This window comes from Peromyscus eremicus, chromosome 15, assembly GCF_949786415.1.
Source record: "Peromyscus eremicus chromosome 15, PerEre_H2_v1, whole genome shotgun sequence".
NCBI classification, from domain to species: Eukaryota; Metazoa; Chordata; class Mammalia; order Rodentia; family Cricetidae; genus Peromyscus; species Peromyscus eremicus.
In genome coordinates this window covers 23314695-23328587 of record NC_081431.1, presented here as the reverse complement: position 1 = coordinate 23328587, position 13893 = coordinate 23314695, and the positions used below count along the sequence as shown (strand labels likewise).

General features: G+C 39.7%; 1 protein-coding gene across 1 annotated transcript; it reads right to left on the bottom strand.

Moving 5' to 3' along the window:
- Positions 1 to 2771: 2771 nt before the first annotated feature.
- On the bottom strand, positions 2772 to 13893 carry LOC131925039 (intelectin-1a-like). Its single transcript, XM_059280284.1, has 8 exons — positions 13794 to 13893; positions 13536 to 13599; positions 12150 to 12248; positions 10729 to 10976; positions 10241 to 10399; positions 9752 to 9872; positions 8850 to 8953; positions 2772 to 5253 (listed from the first exon to the last, which is right to left on the bottom strand). The coding sequence occupies exons 2-8, from the start codon at positions 13597 to 13599 to the stop codon at positions 5101 to 5103; spliced, it is 948 nt and encodes a 315-aa protein (XP_059136267.1). The 5' UTR covers positions 13794 to 13893; the 3' UTR covers positions 2772 to 5100.

Genomic DNA, 13893 nt, shown 5'->3' with positions numbered 1-13893 from the left:
GAAAAACGATTTTTCCATCACTTGGCAACAAGCCAAGGAAATTATAAGAAAATGTCCTACTTCTTCCTTGTATAACCAAGTTCCACTACCTGCAGGAAGTAACCCAAAGGATACACAAATAAATGAAATTTAGCAAATGGATATGTTTCATTTTGCAGAATATGGAAAATTAAAATATGTACACCATATCATAGATACATATTCAGGATTTCAATGGGCAACTGCTTTGAGTTCTGCAAAGGCTGATTATGCTACATCTATTAGAAGTCATTGCCATCATGGGAATATCCATACAAATAAAGACTGACAATGCTCCAACATATGTCTCTAGTAAAATGAAACAGTTTTTTGCATCTTGCAACATAAACACTTTACATATACCACACAATCCTATGGGACAAGCAGTTATAGAAAGATCTAATGAAACTCTACTGTGGAATATTATTTTAAAGTGTGTTGCATTTTTATACTGCTTTTGTTAACAATTCAAAGATTGTTTAATTAAATAAAATTAACCTGTGAGCAGGAGGCTGAGTCAGCAAGTAGCTGGCAGGAAATGATAGGGAGGAAACGTGTGTAGCAAGGGCTTTTTTAAGTGGGGGCTGAGAGAAGGATGCTGGGTATTTTGGAAGTTGCCAGCAAAGGGAAAGGTTATCTACTTGATATTCAGCCTCTCTGATTGAGCAGAATTTCACCTCAAACCTTGAATCATGAGTGCTTTAGATTTAGATTAAGTTTCTGCTAGTAGCTTTGAAAGATTTGGTGCCTGAGCAAACAGAATCCCTTAAAGAACAGCCACTGTAGATAATAAAAAACAGTTAACAACAGAACTCTAATAAACAGAAAGGGGGTAATAAAGGCCCCCAGAGATAAATTCCATAATTTTTTATTCTCTTTAAATTTTCTAAATTCTGACAAGAAAGGAATGACAGCTACAGAGAGACATTGGATAATAGAAAAAACTACTGAATTTAAATACTTTAAAGATGTGTTGACCTCAAAAATGGAAATTAGGATATGTGTTACTTTGGGGAAGAAGTTTATCTTTTGTTTCCACAGGAGAAGAAAAGCTATGGATAGCATCAAAATTGGTAAAGATTAGATTTGAATAAGACAGACCTCACTATTAGAAGAGGTGAAAGTTTATCAACCAGCATGACCATTCAATCTAAACTAACTTATAAAGACTAAAAAATACTTTTCATTTGATCAGGTATAACTTGCCAAAAGGGAAACTTCCCAAAGTTAGGGTTGGTGCAGTGTTTTGTTTTTGTCTTTCAGGAAAATGAAGGCATCCAGCTAAGGAATCTGAAGACCACTGGACAAATGAGGCATCTGAAGAAAAAGAAAAAATTATCCCGAGAAAATGTTCCAAGAAAAAGAGTTAATTGGCATATTGATATATCACATTTACAACAGTATACAATTTCATAAATCATCCTAAATGTTTGCTTCCTCTGTTCTCTACAGACACGTAATGCAAATGGTCTTTTTGTAGTCCCAGTTCAACTAAAAATTAAAGCTTGCTTTGGAGTTGCAGCATGGCTCTTTCCTTCTCTAAACCCAAAAATGTTGTTAACAGAAAATTCAGAGTCTCTCTTTCATATCAGAAGAACCACCTGGTATGGGACAGAAGAAAACTGAAATCGAAGGACTATTATGTCATAAATCTCTTACCTTTTAAATTTATTTTAACTCTTTAAATTTCTTTAGTTATAGTACTATCTTAAAATTTAAACTTTCTATTTTCATATTAATGATATTAAACTTTCTACAGTGAATGATAAATTTTCTGAAAATTAATCTCTGAAGTCCCCAAAAAGAGGATGGGCCTCTACAATGATGATTCCACCTGAACTATGATAATGTCATTAAACTGACAAACACCGCCTAAAGATTGGCTTTGGACTAAAATTGCTCAGGACAATTTCAAGGTGTCTGGCTGAGATGATCCAGCCTCATAGACTACCCTACCCAGGACTTGAGACAAGCTCTGCACTTTCCCATTACATAGAGACTGGACAACAAATGATACATCTGGCTCTTCCAGGACTTGACAATTATTACAGTTTTTTTCAGGGTCTCCTAGAAATGCTGTCACCCCTAGACAGCAGGAAGTAATATTAAGAACATGGTGCCCTGAGCCTGAGCTTTTTGGAACTTAATGCCTATGCTGAGATACTTTACTCAGCCTTGATGCAGGGAGGAGCGGATTGGACCTGCCTCAACTAAATGTACCAGGCTCTGCTGACTTCCCAGAGGAGACCTTGCCTTGGAAGACGTGGGAATGGGGGGTTTGGAGGGGGAGGCTGGGGGGAGGAGGGAGGACAGGAGAATCTGTGGTTGATATGTAAAACAAATAGAAAAATCTCTTAATAAATGAAAAAAAGGGAACATTATGCCCACATTCCCAAGAGGTAGGGTGGGTGATTTTTTGTTGTTCAATGTGTTATGAATATTTCTCATCATTTTGGGGTTGGTTACAAGTTGTTATTGGTAATGGATAGAAAAAAGATGAACAAAGGAGATTAGATTCAGGGATCTTGTTCAAAAAAGAAAAAAGGGGACAATGGATAAAAAGTAGATTATTAAATCTACTTTTAGACCAAAAGAGGAACTGTTAGTTTTAAATATTTCACATTGGCTTGGATTTTTTGTATATTGATACAAATTTGAGGTTATTTTTGTTATACTGCATATATGTTATGGAAGTGATAGGATAAAAGGTAGATTTTTAAATCTATGTTTAGACCAAAAAAAGTAGCTACTAGTTTTAAATATTTTACATTGATACTGATTTTATTATATTGATACAAATTTAAGGTTATTTTTGTTAAAACATACTGTACATCCATTTCTACTACTCTTGTTGAAGGGACTGTACCTATACAGCTCATTTAACAATTTAATGTAAATTTATAGTCTTTGAAAGTTGTTATTATAAATTATTTAGGATAATAAAAAATGCAGATTAGTAGTGAGTGTCCTGTTACAATCAAACTTGTAGTCATGTTAGGTATGTTTTCAAGGTCAAACAGAGATATATTTTAGATAGACAGGTAGTCTACAAACACTTTAGAGACCTAAAGAATGTGGCATTTAAGATGTTTTAAATAACATAAGATTCTTTTTTTATGACAATGAGATACATCTGCTCCTGCAAGCACTAATTACTTCAGCAAAGATGATGGCCATTGGAGAAACTCTATATGGAGTTTGTTTTCTTTGTGGCAAAAGTTAGTCATTGGGCAAGAAAGTACCCTTGCCTCGACCACTGACACTATGCTGTCTAAACTGGACAAGCAGGACACAAAAGAAAGTGACTACTGAATCTTGCCAAGACAAGGCAGGACAGTCCTTCAAAAATCCTACTTCACAGAAGAAACTGCCAGATATTCTGAAGGACCCAGAGGAAAGTGACTGACAGAATTTGCCAATATAGGCAGACAGTCCTTCAAACTTTCTGATTCACTAAAAAGTCTGTCAGGTATGATAGGCCTGTAGGCCAGAGTTGGATGCCCCAGTGTTACAGGGGAACTCTTGGTGACTGTCCAGACATCCTGATGTCCCTGTTATTAGGTAACATTTCACCCTTGTGGGGTCTTTGATGGAGTTGAAGACTAAATAGTTATAATGATAGTTTTCCTTAGTTAAATAGGAAGTAAATTAGATGCAAAACTTTAGACTCACCAAGATAAGACAGATAATTAAGTGTTTCCTGTGATTTCACCAAATGCAAATGGATTAGATAGTGTTACTGTAATTCTTACTGAGAAATTATTTTTTTGTATATAATCTTATTATATTAAAGTTAAAACTGTCCTTTTTAATTAGATAAAAGTGGGGAAATGCTGTGGAACAATCCTCTTGTACACTGTAAATATTTGTCACTCAGATTGGTTCAGTAAAACACTAATTGGCCAGTAGCTAGTCAGGAAGTATAGGTAGGGCAACCAAACTAAGAATACTGGAAAGAGGAAGGGTGGAGTCAAGAGTTGCCAGCCAGATGCAGAGGCAGCAAGATGAGAATGTTGGACTGAAAAAAAGTACCAGGCTGTGTGGCTAAACATAGATAAGAATTATGGGTTAATTTAAGTGTAAGAGCTAGTTAGCAATAAGCCTGTGCTACCAGCCAAACATTTATGATTAATATAAGCCTCTGAGTGATTATTTGGAATTGGCTTCAGGACAGGGTGGAACAGAGAAACACTGTTTACGAGTTTTATTCAGGTCTTATATGGAAATACATGACTCACCTATGGACACCATTATTTAAAGGGATTTTTCTTTGTGCTGCCAGCTCACAAAATGTGATACAGAGACTTATTATTAATAATAAAAGCTCAGCCTTAGCTTAGGCTTGTTCCTAACTAGTTTTTATAACTTAAATTAACCCATTTCTATTAATCTATGTGCTGTTGCATGGCTTATGACTTTTACCTCTTCTCCTTCATGTCTGTCTTCCTCTGCGTATGGATGGTGATTCTGCCTTTCATCTTCCCAGAGCTCTCTCTGTCCAGAAGTTCCTGCTATATTTCCTGCCTAGCTATTGGCCATTTGGATTTTTATTAAGCCAATCACAGTAACATAAATTCACACAGTGTAAAGGAATATTCCAGAACATTTTCCTGCTACTGGGTTGCCTTGTCCATCCTTAATAGGAGGAGATATTCCTGGTCTCATTGTAACTTGTTATACCATGTTTGGTTGATAGCCCTGGGAAGCCTGCTCTTTTCTGAAGGGAAATGGAGGAGGAGTGGATCTGGAGGAGAGGACAATGCAGTAGGGATTGGGAAGAGAGAAGGAGGGGAGGCTGCTGTCAGGATGTAATATATGAGAGAAGAATAAATTAAAAAAAGTATATTGCTATATCAGGATTCTCCAGTACTGATATCACAAGATTAGCAAACACGCCAGCAGAAACTCTTTTGAAATCTCCCATCCTTGCACAAAAAGGATTCATAAAGACACCAAGCCTGCGGTGAACATGGTTTATTCTCCTTTCCTATGTCATTAGCATTCTAGTTACTAGGTAAGTTTTTCTCCATGCATGTGAGTCCACAACTGGAGCAGAAATCTGGGTCCCACACCACAAGGTTCTCAACGATAGAACAGAAGGACAGCTGCTTCAGTTATATTCTGGCTACTGCTGTACCCATTGTGAGTTCCATATCCATTCCAATCAAATGCAGAGAAGTCGCCACACTGCAGGGGGTCAGATTTTGGGAAGTATCCTCCTCCACCGATGCAGTGCTGAAAAACAAGGGGAGCATGTAGCAATGAGAGGTGTTATGGTTTGGATAGGAAGTTCCCTCTCAAAAGGTGTTGTGTACTGAAGACCTGATCTCCAGTATGAGTAATATTCTGAGGCAGAGATTTGGTAAAGGGATTAAATTTGAGGACCCTGCCTTCATCAGTTAGTTAATCACTAATGTTGTCATGTGTCACCATTTTGAACTGACTGTTGGGAGGTGGTGGAGCTATGAAGTGGTGGTGGTGGGGTTACTTATAGAAAATATATCACTGAAGGTGTGAGTGGCGTGTTTTGAAGGTTATCTTTCCCTGACCTTTCCTGGTCTTTCTTTCCTCCTTGCCACTATATAACAAGCCAAACTGCTCTGGTATGACTTTCCTGCATGATATTTATCATACTCCACTATGGATTTAAAAGCAATAAAGCCAAGTAACCAGGGGTAAAAATCTTGGAAACCATCAAACTAACAAAGCCCTTTGTCTTAGTCAGGGTTACTATTGCTGTGATGAAACATCATGACCCAAGCACTTTGGGGAGAAAAGGGTTTATTTAGTTTATGTTGTCATATCAGAACAGGAATCTAGAGGCAGGAACCTGGAGGCAGGAACTGATGCAGAAGCCACGGAGAAGGCATGTTTCTCATGGTTTACTCAGTCTGTTTTCTTTCAGAACTCAAGATGACCAGTCCAGTGGTGGCACAACCCACAATGGGCTGGGACCTCGTTCATCAACAAGGAGTTAAGGGAATGCTCTACAGGCTTGACTATAGCCTGATCTTATAAAGAATTTTCTCAAATAAGGGTCCCTCATCTCAGATGACTGTAGCTTGTGTCAAGTTGTCATAAAACTAGCCAGCACATCCTTCTTTCCATATATTGTTTCTTGAAGGTATTTATCACAGAGGCAAAATACTGACTATATACAGCTGATGAACCCAGAGACACCTCAATAGCCAAGTTCAGTGGACTCTTCATCCCTCATCAGTCTCTCTATTGGAGGTATCATTCTGTTTGTTCCATAAAACCCCCTCCATTGGCTTTAGTGGCATCACTGTCTCTTCCTTCCTTTCCTTCAACTTCTCTCAACCTTCATTCTCAGGTTCCTTGGCTAGACTTTTCCTCAATAAATTTCTTAAGTGCTGCTTCCCAGAAGAGATACACTTACAACTTTCTTATACTTTGTGTTACCCCTTTAGCTTTAATTATGAACAATTCACTGATGGCTTAAAATATATATCTCAAATCCAGATATTTCTTAAGTTTAAGACTTAAAGATTGGACTGCCACTTAAAATCACTACTCAGAGACTTTACACTCCACATAACAACAAACAAACAAACAAAATAAAAACACAGTTACTTACAGTCACATATAACTTAAAAGTGGAGATTTATTTGGGGAAATTCAGTGAAAATTTTTTCACTGTGAACAACATAGATTGTACTTATATAAGCTAGAATGACTATGATGTTAGTAAGTTATACAAATCATCTGGGACCACCATTATATACCAAGTCCAACATAGATTAAAGCATGTAACATTGGGGATGGAGAGATATCTCTGTGGTTAAGAGCACTTGTTGTTCTTGCAGAGGACCAGGTTTGGGTCCTAGAACCCATATGGGCCTCACAACTGTTGCAACTACAGTCCCAGGGCGTAGAATGCCCTCTTCCAGCTAAAGGGCACCAGAAATTCAAGCAATACACATACATATGTGCAGGCAAAACACTCACACATATAAAATTAAATAAATAAATCTGAAGTAAGACAAATTAAAATCCCATTCAAACAAGCTAGTAGCATGGGGGCTGGAGAGATGGCCCCAAGGTTAAGATATCTTACTACATTATCATAGAAACAAAGTTCAGATTCCAGGAGCCATACTGGATCCCAGCACCCAATCAAAAGACTTGAACTCTAATTCCCAGGGATCCAATGTCTCCTTTTGACCTCTGTGATTACTTAAATTCACATGTGCACACATACAAATGAAGTCAAATAAATGTTTTAAATCCAGCATCCTATGACTGCATATCCCTCTGAGATCCCAAACATATTCAGCATCCAGACATCTTGGCTTACTATTTGATATTCACCTACTCAAATGAAAACTATGAAATTATTCAAAATGTCTTCTCTTCCCTCTCTCTGTATTCAACTATTAATATATTTAAAGTCTTTGAAACTCATTAGTGCTCATCCTATCCCAAAATTTTCATCACACTGCATCACTCCCATTTGGATCATGGAAACCATTTCAATACTTATTTCCTTGTGCTTAGTCTTTCCTTCATTAGAATCTGTAACCTCTAGGCCACCAGTGTCATCTTTGAAAAAAAACAAAGAATGCTCACATCAATCTTATATGCCCATTAAAACATTGCAATGGTGCTCATCACATGTACAGTCCAACAACCATTGGTGTGATATAGAAGTTGTTTCCTGATCTAGTCCATGTTAACATTTCCAAAATGAACCCTTTCTATATCCCACATCCACCTTACATACCAAAATTGAAAATAGCTTGTTACTCCCTCAACACTACATGCTCTCCTCATTTCATCATTCCACATCACAGTCCCAAGATCCTCCTTGACAGTAAAGCTATCTCATCTTGACCACGTGAAGGGCAAGCTAATGACTGAGGAATAAATGAACACTGAGATCTTCAGGATCATCTGCCAGGAGCTGATGACCTTTTTTTTTTAGACTGTTACTTTAGGGAGGGCTGAATTCCAAAGGAACTTGCTTTTGTCTTTTGAGACAGGGTCTTATTATGTAGCTCTGCTTGACCTGAAACTCATTATGTAGATCAGAATGTCCTCAAACTTAGAGAGATCTGCTTGTCTCTGCCATGCAAGTGCTGGGATTAAAGATGTGAACAACCATGCTTGGCCAGAACATGCTAACACAACCTTCACTGTGGCAATAAAAGGGCTTCATACTCAACCTGCCTTTGGCCACAAATTATTAAAAAGCAAAACAAAACAAAACAGTATGAGTCTAATGATCCCATGCTCAGGGGGACATCAGGTTGCTGCATAGCGCTGAGTACACCTGCCTTGGCAGTTCATTGAGATGCCAACATCCAACAAGAGAAATTCCTTGTGATAGGGAGGCGAATGGTCTGGGTGAGGTCTACCAGATGTCCAAGACTCTCCTAGGAACCCCTTGACACAACGAAAATCTATACAAGTCCTGGAAAATGATGGGCAGTATCTGTTTAACTCTAAAAGCCAAATCCTGGGTGGGGAGTGACTCTCTAACAATCTCAGCCCCCAAAGGCTTTCACAGGACTCTCTGAATACAAATGTCACCCTCATTCCAGGCAACTAAGTATTACATTCTAAAGTCTAAGCAAACACCAACAGTGCAATTACATGTTTGACATGTTGACTATGGTCTTCAACAAGACAGGATATCTTTATCTAGACAGAAATTCTCATTCCTGCGACCAAGCAAGGAACAGGGAAAGGTCACACTCTCATACATGTACACATACTAAGAGGACAGTCTCCCACACTCAATATACACAGATACACACTGGAAACCTCAGTCTTAGTCCTGAGCATCTTTGGTCACTACACAGACTCACAAACTCAGTGTTACATCCAGTGACCTTCATCCCAGCACACAAGGCGTTGGCTGCTCCCTCATTGTTAAACACTCTGAATTGGATGTATCCTGCAGTGAATTCACCTGAAAACAAGAGACAGAAAACAGCATTCAAGGAAAATACCACAAATAGTTGTCAACCCAGAGTTTGGTGGTGCCAGGTTCAGGATATACAGTCTAAAATATCAGACCCAATGGGGGAGCCTCACCTATTCCCATCCACAGACCCCAAGGACCAGTGCTTGTAAAACGTCCTCATTTGCCAGAGCTTGAATGGAGAAATTTATGATATAGGAAGGTCTCTACTGAATCTCTCCAAGGTCTTGTCACAGCAGTTAGCAAGTACATCCATTCTGCTCCCGTTTACATTTACCTTGGAAACTTTTCTTTCAAGCCTTACATACCAACTATAAATTAGAACTTTGAATTATACAGCACAAGCTTAGCATTTATAAAAGGTAGATGCTACATTTAGATTTATATTAAACAGCATAACAGTCACCCCTCACAACAGAAAAAACTCCATTTTTTTTCTTTTTGTTCAGCCACATGCACATGATATCTGTTCCTGAGAAACATCTGAGTTATAAAAGAGTTGTTAAGAGTAGATTCTGGAACCTTGTATCCCCAGTGCACATGTCAACTTTCCTGTTTATGCCTTGTGCTCTCAGGCAAGTTCCTGGACCTTCAGTGCTCCAGTCTTCTAATCTGTAAAATGGGCTAAGAATAGTTGATAATCCAAGGGCAAGCAAGTGAATGAAGTGAAACAAAACACAAACTTTCATAGACGAGAAGCAGGCTGTAATGCTTGGTAAATGACAGTTACAATAACTGATTTATCAAGTGTCCTGCAGAGTGTTCAGAGAAGCATTAAAAACTCACTCTGGCCAAGGGGTGAGTAATAAGAAGCTGTCTTCTGAGCATCACCGAAGTCGTAGACTACAGGGAAAGCTGGGCCATTGTCAGTCCAACACTTCCCTTCTCCATATTTCACCGGGTACTTCTACAAGAAGCAAAAGAAGTCGCTGGGTAAGGATGGCAGCACTGGCACTCACAGGAACACTGTCCTGAGTGGAGAAGCACAACATGTGTCCTGTAACTGAGATTGTTTCCAAACGAGTCAGAAAAGAGAGAATCCTTTCCTTTGTCTGTGTCTCTCTGAAACCCTAGACACTTCCTCCTTTTTCTCCTTTTTCTCTCCCCCTCTCTACTTCTCTCCTCTCCTCTATTTTCCACATACTACTACCCTTTTCCTTCCTTGACTCACTACACTTTAGAATAAGGGAAACAAGGAATACAACCCACCCAACCTCAAACACCTGCCTTTCTCCATACCCATGAAAACCAGCCTCAGTCAGCAGTCTTGATTACCTGGTACAGTCCAAACAGATTATGGCCCATACGCTGCAGGAAGCCACAGTATGTATGGTACCTCAGCAGGGAGCTGGTCCTCCAATTTTGCAGGGGGCTATTGTTGGGCACATGCCAGATACCCAGGTTCTCAGCCTGGATGTCGAAGTAGCCAGGGTTCTGGAAAGCAACCAACACTGAGCCTGACCAAACAAGAAGATTTCATCAAGCAAAGACCTACATTCACAGTTGTTAGCAGAGCTGATATCTCTGGGCTCCAGGTGGACAGATGACCAGCCATACTCAGATACTCTAATTTACAAAGACAATGGTCCAACCACCTACTTAATCTAAAAGTCTACTTGGTAGGATGTTAAGATTCAAGATAAGTGTTTTTTTTTTAATTCTTCAGCTCTATGTTGAAAGGCATCATTCCAACCTTCTCCCAGGCATGCTTGAGCTACACTCACATTCTCACCCTTTCCCAAGGGGCTACAGAGTGTACCAACCTTGTAGTCATCACTCGTGGCCACATCCGCAGACCCAAAGGTGTTGTAGTTGGCCCAGTTGCCATCCCCCTCTGGGTAGTCGATTCTGTTGCCTTGCTGACTGGACCAGCGATCACCCACCGTGCACTTCCCACCCATGTTGTTCTCATGCACACTGGCCACCAGGGTCCAGCCACCACCTGCGGTGGTCATGTCACAGAAGGTCTGGTAGATGACACCATTCTCCGTGCAGAGGAAATAGAGGCCATCTGTAGAGAGAACCAGTCCACAGTCCTGTGTGCAGGCTCATTGTCCATCTCTGCTCCAGAAGCAGAATGACTGTAGGAACTACAAATATGGCTAATGCCTCATATCCTGAGTGTCCTATTACAGGTGTCCCTGGGGATATTTGGATCTTCCTGATTTCAGAAAGCCAACCTTCTGTGACTGAGGCTGAGCACAGAATTACCCAAAGTGACAATAATTTTTTTTCTAAAGTTAAACATAGTACTGTCAAAGGACTTAACAGCTCCACTCATTAGATAACCAAAGAACTGGAAACAGGGACTCAGATATGTACATTCATGTTCATTACAGCTCTGGTCACAAGACCTGGAAGGCAGAAACAAGACAAGTATTTCCCTATAAGGAATAAGCAATACACTGTGCTGTCTAGTATGTATAATATATATCATATACACTCCTATTTTTCCAATAGATCAAAAAGAATGAAGTGAGCTGGAAAAATGGGTCTGTGGTTAAGAGCAAGCACTGCTCTAGCAGAGGACTTGAGTCAGGTTCCAGCACTCACACTTGTTAGTGTACAAGTGCCTGTCACTCCAGCTCAAGAAGACTAGATGGCATCTTCTGGACTCTAATTTACCTGCATGCCTGCACATACATGTACACATTACCAAACACAGAGATGTACATCTGTGTAATAATAATAATAATAATAATAATTTTAAAAAGTAAATTAGCTGTTCTATAACACATATGAGCCTTCCAGTATCCTAATGAAATAAGACAGATTACTTATATGTGGTAACAAGAATTGACAGATTCACAGAAGTATGAAACTGAATAACAGTTCACAGGGAATACACAAATTTGTTACTTTGTGGCTACGAACTTTCTCTTTAAGGAATGAAAACTTTCTGGAGATAGATAGTGGTGATCCATACCAATGTGTAAGTCCTTCTTGACTCTGAAAATACTTCAGATAGGGTAAGTGGCACTTTTTATGCATTGTGTACATTTAAACACATTCTCAATATGAAAAAAGAACACCTGTTCTGGAGAACTAAAGCCTGATTTCCTAAGTGGGTTATTTGTGTTTTTGAGACAGAGTCTCCCCAGGCTGTCTTGGAGCTTTCAATTCTCTTCCTTAGGCTTCCAAGTGTAAGGATTATAGTATGCTCTTTAAATGCTTAATCACTCACCTTGGGCTCCAGTGACATTTTGCTTGATTTCCTTGCAGCTTCTGAACAGAGAGGAAGACACAGGATTGGCCCATCTGTTGGTTCCCAGGTTCTTTTTAACTAGAGAAGATGCAGAATTTCATTCTCATGGGACACCCAGCCTCCTCTTATCATCCATCCTAAACTCATTCCATGACTTCTCAAAGCCTCATTCGAGAATCAACAAGATTTGTAAGTAGGAAGAAAGACAAAAGATTTGAAGGTGTGGAAAAATTTGTGTCCAAAGTCCTGAAAAAGGAGAATAAAGTGAAGTCCAGCTTTGCAGTAGAGGAAATGCAGGGAGCCTAATGTGCCTGAAGCATGGGTTGTGAGGTCGACAGTGCAGAGGCTTGGCCAAGAGACCCTGGAATAAAAGCCTTGCAAACTAGCCTCAACTCTGCAATGTCCTCTGAGAACCTAGAAAGATGGGAACAAACAAGAACTCTGGGGTCAGAGCTACTCAGGTGTAAGTAGCTCAATGTTTACAAGTCAAGTACTTTTGGATTGTATTTGCTGTGTCAAGCTTCAGTCTCCTAGTGCCTAATATCAAGCTGAAAAAAATTGACATATGGAGATCAAGTAAGATGGCATTTAGAGACTTCCCCTTTTCCTTAAAACAGTAGTGAAGATGAAATACACATTTTAAAACAACAGTTAGTTCTTGCAGAGAGCAGAATTGAAGACAACATTCTCTGGGCACAAACCAGACCATTCACTTAGTATTGAAACCCTAAAGCAAAGGTCCTCAGCCTAAGGAATGACTAGGATGGTACACAGTTCTTGCAGAAATTCCCCTAGAGCTAGACACAAGTACAGAATCTGGACCAGGTCATACCTCAACAATCTCATTGCCACTGGCAGTTTCTTCAAGAGAAAGCACCCAGCACCCAGTCTACATCTCAAAGGCATCATCTCTATGGAGGATGGACTAGGTTTTGTTTATATGTCCAGGAATATAACAAAAAGAGACCTTTATTTTTGTAGAGAGTGGGTGTAGAGGATAATTGGGAATGGTTAGAAAGAAGAAAAGGGATGGGAAAAAAATACAATTGTATTTAATTTCAATTTTTTTTAAAAAAAGCATAATTGACCAAGCTGTGGTAACCCACATCTTTCATCCCAGCACTCAGGAGACAAAGTCAGGCAGATCTCTGAGTCTGAGGGCAGGCTGGTCTACAGATCATATTCCAGGACAGCCAGGGCTACACAGAAAATCCCTGGCTCAACAACAACAACAACAACAACAACAACAACAACAACAACAACAAACAACAACAAAAGTAGGTTCTCGAAGCAACCCAGTCTAGTGCTGACTGCCTATAAAGCTAGAGGTGACCTGAGGAATCTGGCTTCTGCAGCAAGACTCACCTGCACTGCAACTTCTGGTGGCCAGGATGATAAAAAGCAGGAAGTTGAGTCGCGTCATGGTCATCTAAAGAAAACCAAGATGAAGGTCAGTCTCTATTCAGACCATCTTTTCCCTTATCCCTGTCTCAGCTCCTATCTAGTCCTACTTAAAGGTTCCTTCCATTCCTTCAAACTCCTCACATTTCTGGCCCTAAAGCAGACCTGAGCAGAAGTCCACTTTCCTTATTCTATTGATAGCAACTACCTTCCCCTCCATACCTGGCCAGAAACTCAGATTTGCCAGCTGAGTCAAGGTAAGCCACTCTCACTCTGCAGAGTCTCTACTGTGGTCATGGTGAGGTTTGTATCCTTTTATGGG

Coding starts and splice junctions, on each gene's coding strand:
- LOC131925039 (XM_059280284.1), bottom strand. CDS start 13,599: ATGACCATGACGCGACTCAACTTCCTGCTTTTTATCATCCTGGCCACC. Junction 10,977..12,149: donor AAATGTCACTGGAGCCCAAG/GTGAGTGATTAA, acceptor TTCTCTCTACAG/ATGGCCTCTATTTCCTCTGC. Junction 5,254..8,849: donor CTGGATGTAACACTGAGTTT/GTGAGTCTGTGT, acceptor CTTGTTTTTCAG/CACTGCATCGGTGGAGGAGG.